Source organism: Aspergillus stella-maris, assembly GCF_047715825.1.
Source record: "Aspergillus stella-maris strain CBS 113639 unplaced genomic scaffold BDV14scaffold_45, whole genome shotgun sequence".
Taxonomy (NCBI): Eukaryota; Fungi; Ascomycota; class Eurotiomycetes; order Eurotiales; family Aspergillaceae; genus Aspergillus; species Aspergillus stella-maris.
Window position 1 is genome coordinate 19,090 of NW_027396839.1, and position 12,428 is coordinate 31,517.

At 52.5% G+C, this 12,428-nt stretch overlaps 3 protein-coding genes across 3 annotated transcripts; 1 reads left to right on the top strand and 2 right to left on the bottom strand.

Annotated features, from left to right (window-relative positions):
- Window positions 1-1,446: 1,446 nt before the first annotated feature.
- On the top strand, window positions 1,447-2,322 carry BDV14DRAFT_202219 (uncharacterized protein; the record flags this gene model as incomplete). The annotated part of the gene is made up of 2 exons (XM_073773953.1): window positions 1,447-1,564; window positions 1,634-2,322. The coding sequence occupies 2 exons, from the start codon at window positions 1,447-1,449 to the stop codon at window positions 2,320-2,322; spliced, it is 807 nt and encodes a 268-aa protein (XP_073625934.1).
- A 748-nt stretch (window positions 2,323-3,070) lies between these two features.
- On the bottom strand, window positions 3,071-10,439 carry BDV14DRAFT_202220 (uncharacterized protein; the record flags this gene model as incomplete). The annotated part of the gene is made up of 5 exons (XM_073773954.1): window positions 3,071-3,925; window positions 3,983-4,291; window positions 4,342-9,993; window positions 10,044-10,130; window positions 10,188-10,439. 5 exons carry the CDS (start codon window positions 10,437-10,439, stop codon window positions 3,071-3,073), a joined length of 7,155 nt encoding a protein of 2,384 aa, XP_073625935.1.
- A 399-nt stretch (window positions 10,440-10,838) lies between these two features.
- BDV14DRAFT_177323 (alpha/beta fold hydrolase) lies at window positions 10,839-12,328 on the bottom strand. Its single transcript, XM_073769395.1, has 2 exons — window positions 11,812-12,328; window positions 10,839-11,732 (listed from the first exon to the last, which is right to left on the bottom strand). Exons 1-2 carry the CDS (start codon window positions 12,224-12,226, stop codon window positions 11,053-11,055), a joined length of 1,095 nt encoding a protein of 364 aa, XP_073625936.1. The 5' UTR covers window positions 12,227-12,328; the 3' UTR covers window positions 10,839-11,052.
- Window positions 12,329-12,428: the final 100 nt, after the last annotated feature.

Here is a 12,428-nt window from a genome sequence, read left to right on the forward strand (position 1 = left end):
CTGGATGTTTGCTCATATTATGCTTTGGGACATTCCTGCTACCACAGGGTCCCTCAGAACACCCCACGCGAGAGCATCAAGTCGAGCATAGATCTCTTGCTAGGCAGCAATGATCTAAGAACAACTTTCCTTCGTCCTCCAAATAGCGGATGCTTGGTACGGAACATAGCTCGCAAGTCACAAGAACCTTAAGTCCGCTGCAGCGGGAATCCTGCAAGAGTTGGCCCCCAACCCCGAGGGGCCAGAAGCCCACAGGGCTACTCATGATGCCCACTTAGGGCTGCGCTGCATCCTCCCCAACTCAGAAAGACGCTGCGACTTGCTCAGCATCGCCACGTGGTGGAGACTGTAGGAATCTAAGATCCTAGTCAAGGCTTGAGCTGAAGTCCAAGATGGGTTCCTGTTATCACTAGTCTACTAGTAAGAGTATCTTCCGACTTGGAGCGGGCGACTGGTATGCGGCAGATCGTCAGTGTGATCGTGCTCCGTACCTTCGATGGCGATCGCCGTTCTTACCATTTATGCGGAGCATTCAGTTCTGATGTTGGTTCTGCATGAATCATTACCAGCACAGCCACGTTTCACCCTCCTATACACTCTCCACTGGCTTGATCAGTCATATTTTTCCAGCCGTTGCCCGGTATTTGCCAACTCTGTCATTCCTACAGGGCAGGCTAAGCCTTCCGAGGCCCAGCTGAGGAAACACCAGTGACTTCGATTGGTGGGCAAATTACCACGATGTTACGTACCTGCACACCTAACCTGCGACAGTGGATAGCAGCTGCAACTAAAAAAAGCCCACTTTTATTTCAATTGTTCGGTGGACACGCTGCCGTGACCTTCCGGTTTCCCGACCTCAAGCGAAATGCTCTATTGACCTTGCGTCAACCAAACATTGACTGGGTTCGCCCCCATGGTCCTTGCGTCCAGTTTGGCCCAGCGTACTGTATCTGGTATTTTGGGGCTAATTGGACCAAGATAGACCTGCCACTGGGGCTTCTTCGTCCTATCATATTAGTTCCCGATCTTTGGCTCCATACCATCAGACCAACCTAACGTTCCTTGCATAATTATGCCAGGGAGGTACCCAGGGCTAAGCACCATGCCACGCCTTGTACTCTGGGGTCTCGAACAAAGCCACCGTACAGCCTTAAGCTGTCTACGATTCAATGGAGCCCGCCTGTTGCTACTCGCAGCCTCTAACCAGGACGAGTCAGGCCAGATACCACAGTATAACGGCCCCCAAATTGATGTGGGAATGTAGCCCTCAGCTATCACGATGAAGGATCATTTGGGAGGCTGAAGTGTTAAGTATATTATAGCCGGGAAGACAGCTGTACTTATGGCAGTTCATTGCGCGTTTTATCCTTGCCATTGCGTTGGCATCCCCGCACTATACTCTGCAGAAACACCCAGGCACCCGTCAATCTATACACATTCTCCATAATGGAGATGCCACACTCGCACCACCCTCTACAGATGCCCATGCAGCTCCCAACTCCATACGACCTGCCACTCGATAGCTCTTGCTCAAACCAGCAATTCGACTGGGACAAGCTTTCTCGTGAGTCTTCTACCAACATATTCTCCCCACCTCGACTTCCCGTCTTATACAGGCTAACAACCCTACTAGCCCTACCGCTTCCCGACGACATACACCTCCTCCTCGAAAACGGACCCGTCACCGGCGCCGGCTCAACAATCTCACATACACACAGTCACGCCCCGTCAAGCATCGACACAGGCCTCAGTCTAGATTCATGCATAGACCCCTGGCTGCAACCGGGCATGGACCAATGGGCTGGATTCGAGTGGGCGGGTGACGGGCCTATGGAACAAGTCGAACAAGACGGAGAAGCCGACTACGACGACATCGACGAAGACGAAGACGCCTCAGACTCAGCGTCCCGAGGGAATGGATCACGGACAACACACGGACACGGCATGTCCACAAGAAACCGACCAGCCACCAGCCCACTACCACCCTCCTCAAATCAAACTACAAAACACCTAACCGGCAAACGAAAAGCCCACTACCGCATCGAAAAGCGCTACCGCACAAATATTAATGATAAGATTCGGGCATTGGAAGAAATGCTCCCCAAGCAACCTACCGCACATAATGGCTCCAGTGCAGTCCCTGGTCTCGGTAGTGCCCCTGGAACAGGTATACCGAGTTCCCCACGGAAAAGTAAAGGAGAAGTACTGTCACGAGTCATTGACTATATTATCGCCCTAAGAGGGAAAGAGGCATGGCAGGAGAAAAAGATTGAGGAGTTGAATCGGCGGATAAGGGCGTCGAGGCAGGCGTTGGATCTGTAGTGGTTCGAAAACCTTTTCTTTTGTTGTTAGATAGAATATACCCCGATGACTGTACGTATTCAAAATGGAATTTGAACGAAAATGAATAGAAAAGAAAAGTCTCTTACGACTTAGTATCTACAAGGAAGAGTTACGTTCTCACGAGGTGGTGTTACTACAATCAGGTCCTGACCCAGCCCGACCAGGCCAGACACGCTCCTTCCTGTTTCGCACGAAGAACCTAGCAGGTCGCACTTCCCCTGGTCTCGTGTCTATGAACCAGCCAGAGAAGGAAGGAGCGACCGTACCCAGGAGGAGCCAGACGAAAATGGGAAGTGCGACTCGACGCTCGCCCGGACAGGGCAATCCCTACGCAGGCCGCCCCTCGTACCTGGTGTCACTGCCACGGAAACCTGATAGAAAGTATGACTGCAGCGATCCCAACACCGCCTGAGCTGGCTCATCCGAAAGGAGGTGTTTGTTCGTTGGGCTGGAGTCCGCGATGCTACGCCCCTTGAAGTACTCAGGTAATTATACCGCGGTGTCCGTTACCGTAGCCCTGAGTTTAATACACGCTTCAAATTGGGGACAGATTAAAGACATCTGGATAAGAACGTTGTATTCCAAGGCTCAGAGACAAAGCAAAGCAGAATGAAGCACAAAGGATAACAAACTCATATATCCGAATTGCTGATGAAACGCCAATATACACAAATACCAAACAAAAGGTACTATATACAGACTTATCGAGAACAACTCTTTCAAGCCGTTAAGCTTCAGTCTTTACCAATCGACTCTTTCCGACTAGCTTGTCAACTAGAATACTTAAGGAAGGAGACTGCATCACGTCGAAGATGGAACAGTCCGCGTCAAGTGTCGCGGCAATCCAGTTCCTCAGCTCGACTGCAATGAGCGAGTCGACTCCGATTTCCGTCAAAGCCAGCGAGGGCTCGATATCTGACTCTGGGCGACCGAATTCGCTAGCGAGCTTGGTAACAAGAACACCCGTGATGGCAGTGCGTGCTTCTGCTTTGGAAGTGCAGTTTGCGAGGAGGGCTCTTGCGTGAGCGGGACTTCCCACTGCTGCTGTAGAGCTGTCGGATGAAGAGGCAGATGTGTCCGCGTGTTCGAGAGACACAAAGCGAGAGGAGCGGTGCCAGAATGTAGAAGGGCCAGTTGCAGGTCGGACGAACTTTGCCGGAATACCAGTAATAATCTGAGCGTCGCTCGCCTCGCGGATGGGTCGCTGGATGGCGCTCTCCACGAGACGAAGGACTTCCTCTTCTTCTAGCGGGCGCAGACCGACACGCGCGAGCCTTGCAGCTGTCGCAGCGTTTTCCTTCTCGGCAAGGACGCCAACGGCCTTGACGGCTCCCAGGTCAATGGCTATACCTGGTAGACCAAGAGACGAGCGGTGGCGAGCGAGAGCATCCTGGAAGGTATTTCCGGCGGCGTAGTTTGCCTGTCCGGCGTTTCCACCAGCACCGGAGATAGAGGCTAGCATGATAAAGAAGTGCATGTCGGGGGTTTGGGGGAGGAGTTCGTGGAGGTTGTGGGTGCCTTGGACCTTGGCTTTGACGGTCGTCATGTAGTTCCCATGGGACATTTGTTCGAAGATACCGTCCTACATAAGATATTAGATCTAGCCCAAGAGCATGTATGGGGGTAAAATAAAACTCACTCTCAGGACCATGGCACCCTGAATGACACCATTGATCGTAGGGAGGCCAGCCAAGGTACTAGCCAACTGATCGCGGTTTGCAACGTCGCAGCTGCGTAGCATAACATTGACCCCGGCATCTTCAAGCTCGCGAACAACAACCTTCTGCTCTTCAGTGGGAGAGGCAGCGCTACGAGACATGAGGACAAGGTTGCGTGCACCACGAGCCGCGAGACGGCGTGCAATGGAAGCACCGATACCTCCAAGACCACCAACAAGAAGATATGTCGCATCGACTGGCAGGGAGAGGGTAGTTGGAACGGGAAGGACCTATTCTTTTTAGCGAACTTACCAGGTAACTGACAGGGATTATAACATACCTTGACCATATCTCCCTCTGTAGGGCACAGAACAATCTTTCCCATGTGCTTACCCTCTTGCATGATTCTAAAGGCGCTCTCAAGATTACCCATAGAGTAATCTAGAATAGGCCCAACAGGTCCAATCTCCTTTCTGGCAACCATCTTGTCCACTTGGCGCATCAGGCCGAAGAACTGCCGAGGACGCTTGTCGAACATGGCCAGGAGATCAATGGCGAAGAACGAGAGACACTTGGCAAACGGCGCCATGGAGATCCCATGGCCCTGTTCAATATCACGCTTACCGATCTCAACAAAGCGACCGAAGGGTGCGACACAGGACCATGTAGCTCGCAGTAAGGGGCCAGCAAGAGAGTTGAGCACAACGTCGACACCCTTGTTATCGGTGGCGGCCATAATACCAGTCGCAAAGGTCGCGTCGTGGGAGTTGAAGATGTGCTCAGCGGGGATATCGTATGTCTCCTGGATGAACTTGCGCTTGGACTCAGAACCAACAGTGACAAAAATTGTCGCCCCAATATTCTTCGCCATCATGATAGCTGATTGACCAACACCACCAGAGCCAGAGTGGATGAGGATCGATTCGCCTTTTCCAAGGCGCGCGATTTCATACAGACAATGGTATGCAGTTGTGTGTACCATGGCCAGCGATGCACCCTCCTTAAATGAGAGCCAGTCTGGAAGATGAGCAAGCCCGTCGTAGTGCAAGCGCAGCGTCGAAACAAAGCAGTTAACTGCAATGAGGTAGACTCGGTCTCCCACCTTGAAGCCCTGAGCGGCGGCGCCAGGAGTGACCTTGGTAAGAATACCTGCACATTCGTAACCCATTCTTGTCTCATTTAACTGGTCCAGCGCGATCATGAGATCGCGGAAATTGAGACCATAGGCAAATGGCTGCACCTCGACCCAGTCATCTGGTAGAGGCTCCAATGGGCGCTCGTCTTTGACAAATGTCAGGTTTTGGAGCAAACCTGGGGCAGTTGAAATAAGACGGAGATCCTCTCCTGGAGATTTAAAGGGGCGCAACTCGGGTTGTTGACGGCCGACAGTGGCAGCAACGAGGTTATTCTGTGCTGTGTTTTCGTGGACGCGCGAGATGTGACGGATATTGTTGCGGACTGCGAACTCTGTCTCGGTGGGCTTGCCTTCGGTGAGTGGGAACAGCATATCATAAAGTGTATGGGCAATATGGAAAGCGCTATCAGATGATCCTAGATCTGCCTGTGTTTCAAAGTCGAGACTGGCGTATTGAGTGCCTTGGTTCTCCAGGTCTAGGGTACGGAGAAGGCCGCTGTGCAGTGCTGAGAAGGGACTTTCACTGGAAATATGGGCACCAGTAGAGACCCAGAGAAGAGCTGGGCTTTGCAGAAGGAGTGACTGGAGACAAGTGTACTGTTGCTCAGTTGGCTGTGAGAGAACGCCATCTCCACTGGACTCGACGAAGACGACCACGGTGTCGGGGGTGAGGCTTGTGGCGGTCGCATCGGACAAAGTGTGTGCCGTGACTGGCGACTTTAAAGTGAGATGCAGCTGTTGTTCAAGGTTCTCAAGGGTAGACAAGGGCAGATCAGAAGAAACGATGGCAACAGGCGGCATAAGACTAGAGACGTCTTGAGAAGCCCTAGCCAGAGTGATTGCTCCATCCCCAGCCGTCTCGATATCAGTCCACCCAGCAGATTCCAGGTCAAACTTCGAGATGCCATGCATAGCAACAAGACGACCACCAACATTGACGAGGCGCCGGAGCTTCGTGAGGCTCTGGACTTGATCGGATTCCAGTGCAGAGGAAAGAACGACCAGGTCGTACTTGCCATCCTTGAAGCCTTGCTCTTCAGGATCACCGGCAAGGTCAAGAGCCTTAAATGACACAGTCTCACTAGTCTCAATATCCTGCAGGCTCTTGAGTTTCTCGGCGCCGCTGTCAGTGACATCGAAGCTACCACCGCTCGTTGCATTGCGACTCGCTGCCAAGGCTATAAGGATTCTCTTTGTATTCTTGCTAGAAGCAGCGCCGACCTCAAGAATGTCAGCACCCGGTCGCTTATGACATAACAAGCCAATAAGAATGTCCAACCAGATGCTAGAGTTGTCAGTAATATCGGTCAGCCGCACCCGATCAACATCGGGCTTCCAAATGGACTTGAAGCACAAACGATCCTCATCCGCGGTCACGGCTGTCGCAGCAGCTCCGACGGACTGGCAGAAGAGTCCAAGGATAGTAAGTACTGGCTTTGTGGACTCCTCATTCGAAATGGTTGCAGATGTTTCAAACCCCTGACCACGAGCAAAGTTGAGCTTTGACGTCTGTGCAAAGTGGTGGCCAGGCTCACTGATCATGTCAGCTGCAACATGGATGGAGCGAATCGTCTTGGGAACCATGGCCGAGCGAGTGCGCCCGGCTTGCAAGGGAGGCAAGGCGTGGAACATGGCCTGAAATGCTGTATCCAAGGTTGTTGGGTGGACAAGGTGAGGCTGCTGGTGGTTGTAGGGCATCACGGCCGCCGTGTCAGGAACATTGATAATTGATCGTGCAACTCCATCCCCGATCTTCGTACCCAGTTGGTTTCGGAACAGCGGGCCGTATGTCAGTCCTACTTCAGATAAAGAAGAGTACGTCTCGTCGCCAGAGACAGTCTCCCAGGTCTCAGCAGCGTCAGCAGTGGTAACATCTACTGGTCGCTCTGCACCACCAAACAACTGACCCTCCTTTCGGACAGCCATAACACGTCCTTCGCAGTGAACAATCCACCTTCCAGCTACAGAATGCAAGCTCTGAATGTGGAAGTCGTACCAGCCTTGGGCCATGTTGACCGGGTCGACCGAGGGCCGCAGCGAAACTCGTACTTCGACGCTCTCATCGTTATCCTCGAGCACAAGGGCACGCTGAATATCAATGTCCTCCAACTGGTATCCCAGGAGGGGACCGATTGATGCAGGTGACGAAGAAACGATTTGCCTCATTGCTTCAAGAGCCATGCTGAGATATCCGGCTCCTGGAAAAATGATGCTGCCCTGCACAACGTGATCGCGCAGCCACGGGAGTTCCTTTAGGCGGAGCAGATGTCGCCAGGTTGGTGTCAACGTGGAGAAGTCAGCTGTCGGCCGTCCGAGAATATCATGCGGTGGGACTGTCCGTTCCCTTGCGGCCTGGCTGATTCTGGGCTCGCGCCAGTACCTGATGGAATGGTTCCAGGGATACGGAGGCAGGTCCGTGAGAATGCGAAGACCCTCAGGCTTGCCGCGGGGGAAGTTGATGGCGTTGAGGTTGACGGGGTATCCATGTTGAAGAAGAGTGGAAGCAAGATTCTGCATCGTTGTAACAGCGTTCTCCTTGCGAGTTAGGCACGAGCCATAGGTGATGGTGTGCTCCTTCAATTCAGGAAGGCTGAGGGTTTGGCGGATGGGACCTCCCAGGGCTCCATGAGGACCAACCTCGATGAGGAAGTCAATGTTCAAGGGAGGCTCACCGGACTCTATTTCTGTGACGTCGAGATCCAGACACATGTTGCGGAGAGAGTCAACGAACTCGACAGGCTGGGTCATGTTGCGCACCCAGTGGTCTGGTTGAGCAACCAGCTTACCATCGGCACGACGACCTGTTGTTGGTGAAGAATAGATGATCGAATAATCTTGCTCAGGGAGTGGCTTCACCCAGCGGGCAAGAGCTTCACCGTATGGCTCAGCGATTGGCAGCATATGGTGGGAGTGATAGGCAGCGTTGACCTTCAACCGACGAGCAAAGACCTTGTCAGTGGCGAGGAGACCCTCGAGCTGGTCCAGTCCTGTACGATCACCGGAGACAGTTACGCTGACAGGGCTGTTAACGCAGGCGATAGTGAGCTCTCCCTCGGTGACCTGGTCGATGTACTTTTGCGCTTCCTCGCGACCGAGTCCAACAGCACACATACCACCAGAATGCCCTAGCATCTCGGTCGCCTTCTTGGTCAAATCACCTCTGCAGTACACAATAGCAAGAGCAGCCTGGTGACTGATTAGGCCAGCGGCATAAGCAGCGCTGACTTCTCCACTAGAGTGACCGGTGACACCAGCAGGGTTGATATTCCATGATCGGAGCAGGTCAATTAGGGCAACTTGCACTGCAACAGAAAGAGGCAAACTGTAAGCAACCTCATTAACACGACTGTTCTCTTCATCTCGGGACAGTTCATCAAGCAGCGACCAAGGCGACCCAAGAATAGCAAGGAACTTGTCTGATCGGAGCAAACTGTTTCTGAAGACGGGGTAAAGGGAAATCAGCTCGCGACCCATAGCATGCCACTGCGCACCTTGTCCGGTGAAGACGAATCCCAACCGCGGTGTCTTTGCAGGGCGTCTGCGGGCAGGCCTGGTCTTGTTGTTCAAGGCTTCAATCAAACTTTCGCGTGATGAAGCAGAGCATGTCATGGACCATGGTAACTTTGTGCGTCTGTCGGACAATGTGTACGCCAGTCGGTCAAGAAGCGCGTCGCTGTCTCCGTATGCACCAGCGCCGTCGGTAAGATATTCCTGGAGTCTGCTGGCCATGGCCTCGACAGTCTTCTGGTCCTTTGCACTCCATGTGAAGACCCTTGACCTACCCAGTGGATCTAATCCAACGCAGGGCGACGGCACGCCAAGGAGATATTCTGGATGCTCAATAATAGCGTGGGCATTGGCACCACCATAACCAAAGTTATTTACTGACGCTCTCCGCAGACTGTGCGCCGGCCAGTGCTCCAGCTCCGTGGGGACCTTCATGTTCAATCCATCCAGGTCCAGCGCCGGGTTTGCCTTTTCGAAGTTGATCTGAGGAGGAATACGTCCATGTTCCAGGGCGAGCACGACCTTGATAACTGCAGCCAGGCCACTGGTCGCCTCGGTATGCCCGATGTTCGTCTTGACAGACCCAATCACAAGAGGACTATTCTTTGACCGGTGTTGTCCGAAAACTGTGCCGATAGCATTACCCTCAATAACATCACCAGTCTGCGTTCCCGTACCGTGAGCTTCAACATATCCTGTGTCCAGGGGATCTAGACGAGCAGCGGCATAGCAGCTCTTCATGAGACTCATCTGCGCCTCAGGACTCGGTGATGTGATTGTCGTCGTCTTTCCGTCCTGGTTGACAGCTGTGTTGCGGATAATAGCGCGGATGGCGTCCCCGTCACGAAGGGCGTCTGACAAGGGCTTGAGGACAATACTGGCAATACCGTCTCCACGGCCGTATCCGTCTGCTCTGTGGTCGAATGCGAAACTCTTCCCTTGAGGCGAGAAGATACCAAGTTTTGTTCCGGCGATGAACATCTCGGGGTTAATTAACAGCGCTGAACCACCAACAAGAGCCTGTTGGCACTCGCCCATACGCAGACTCTGGCAGGCAAGATGAAGTAGTGTCAAACTCGTGGAACACCCCGTATCCACCATGACACTTGGTCCTCGGAGGTCGTAAAAATGTGACACTCGATTGGCAACCATGGCTGCACCGTTACCTGTTACGAAAAATGCATCGTTCATTGTGCCCGGATCGCGCATATGGTTGTCGTGGTTGTCTCTAAATGATGTTCCTGCAAATACACCGGTTTTTGTTCCTGCTACCTGGTGTAATGGGAGACCAGCATTCTCGAGGGCTTCGTATGAGGTTTCCAGTTGAAGACGGACTTCGGGGTCCATTGTCTGCCAGTCCTGGTTAGGGTGTGATGTACTGGGTCAATGAGAGGACATACGCTTGAGATATCAGAGGAGAAACTGAAGAACGAGGCATCAAACAACGCAATATCCTCTTCGATGAAATGTGCTCCCTTTACATTCGTCTACGAGCACACCTTGTCAGCCCACCATGGTTGTTTGTTGAACGGGGATATACTTACCGTTCCAACGTATCCCTTATCGGGGTGATACCACGCCTGTCCATGGAACCGTTCCTTCTTGATGGGCGACCACCCGCTTTTCCCTGATGCCAGCATATCCCACAGCTTGGCTGGTGTTTCGGCGCCACCTGAGAACCGACAGGCCATACCGATCACGGCAATGGGCATTGTGTCGCGGTCTTCAGAGAGGAGGGACCACCCCTCAATCTCCGAGGAGACGGACCCTGGCCCTGAGGTCGTTTTGGCGATCATTGTGTATGGTGTATGTACAACGGTTCAACAGGATAAATAGAGATTAGAGAGGGGATTATAGCTGGTATAGATGCATGGGTATCAGAAAATGAAAGGGGAAAAGATCGACAAAGCTATAAGGCAAGGTAGGTATAGAGATCGATATACGTCCAGCAGCCACGTTAAATGGCCCTGAGCCGTGGTCAAGCAGTTCGTGGTAGTGATCAGCTAGATACACCAGGTATATCCATTATTAACCAAGCGTCTAATTGAAGGCTATGCTTCAGCCCCCATATGCATGGTGAGTATAGTTGCTCCAGTGTGTCGATGGTGGTACCACCTCTAATCAAGCAAACGGCCCCAAGGCTTAGCTGACTTGACTCAAAGCACAATTGAAATTATTATTATTACAGTGTAGTATCCAATGACAGCTGGAATGGCCAGACGGGCCTGTCAGCCTTGCGAGATAATTCTCCGGGAACGTGGTTCGTTCCACCTGACAGCTGATCGCAGTTCTTGAGTATAGAGTGGGCATCTCCACGCGGTCCTCAGACCACTTCCATATTCCCCGATTACACCAACCAGGCTAAGTTAAACTGATTATGATTACTGAACTGATTGTACCTGAACTGAATCACTGAGAATCGCCACTAACAAGCCCCAAAATCTCCTCCCAAACCTCCACTGCCGACGCAAGGGTATCATGGTCCGTCCCCTGCACCCATCTGCCCACATACTTGACCCCCTCTTCTGCATCAGGCGTTGAAGACTTCCAACATTCATCAAAATACCTCTGCCCTCTCGACCCCGTAAGTGCATCCTTCTCCGCAAAGTACGCTCTCAACTCAACCTTTCCTTCCCCTTCCAGGCCTCGTAATGTCTTCGCACATTCCCCATAATCCTCACAAACGCCCCAATCCGCCCCTCCATTCTTAGTATTTCGCACACAGAGCAGTGCCTCCCCGTTTGCACCGACAGTACTCTCATCAAACATATACTTCAAACATAATCTCGCGATTTCTTCACTCTCTTTAACAGGGACACCATAGTCGCGCTGAATACGCTTATAATTCGCGTCCAAAAAGCTTTTATCACTTTCTTCCTGGCTATCGTTCTTGGAGCCTGAGAGTCCGGAAATCGAAGACATGCTTCCTGACATTTTGCGCATTACCGCGCCGGAAGAAGCAAGAACGGGAGAAGCCTGCGTGACGAAGAACCGCGGGATACTGTGCCAGTAATTGAAGAGGCCTTTTGGGAGGTAAGACGCTGCTTGCATGGATGTTACTTTGCTGTGGGTGGGGTCGATCCATGGCGCTGCGTGCATTCCATCAATATAACGATCCATATCAAGGAGAGTAGAGTAGAGAAGGTAGGTTGGGGGGAGTAGGCGTACCGAGAACGAAAACCCTCCCGCTCACCAACCCCGGGTACTTATGCCAACAATTAAAAAGATACATCGTCCCCGCACTATGACACGCGAGCCCAACCTTCTGCACCCCTAATTTTTCAAGTAAAAGCGGGAAAATCTCAACCCAAACCCTAACCCTCTCTTCAGCCTTGACATCCGTACTCCCGCCCATCCCCATTCGATCAGCCACGATGAGCCGTACGCCTGCGCGCTCGGCCAGGACATGATGGGGTATACCGAGGTACCGAGATGCGAACATCCCCGGGCAGAAGAGAAGCGCTGGGCCGGTGGGAGTGCCGATGTCGGCGTATGTTATTGTTAGGGGGCCATAGGAGGGTGTGGTGAGGGTGACCCTGCGGTGGAAGGGGAGGTGGGAGATTAGGGAGATTGGGTCTGTCATTGTGGTTTTGGTGTATGTTATGATGGGAATGAGGTGAGGATTGAGGGGTGTAAGTGAGGTGGGGGATGGATGTTATCGATGCGGCTGAAGGGATGTAAAGGGGGGTGGTGTTTGATGAAATCATTGATCGGTGCCTGGACTGGACTTGGGTGGTACCACTTGCGCTTAGCTGTAAGGGGTTAGTTGAGTGCCTTCAGGTGGA

Excerpts from the sequence above, each read along its gene's own strand:
- BDV14DRAFT_177323 (XM_073769395.1), bottom strand. The coding sequence starts at position 12,226 with ATGACAGACCCAATCTCCCTAATCTCCCACCTCCCCTTCCACCGCAGG. Across the intron at positions 11,733-11,811 it reads CGGGAGGGTTTTCGTTCTCG|CGCCATGGATCGACCCCACC; the intron begins GTACGCCTACTC and ends GAATGCACGCAG.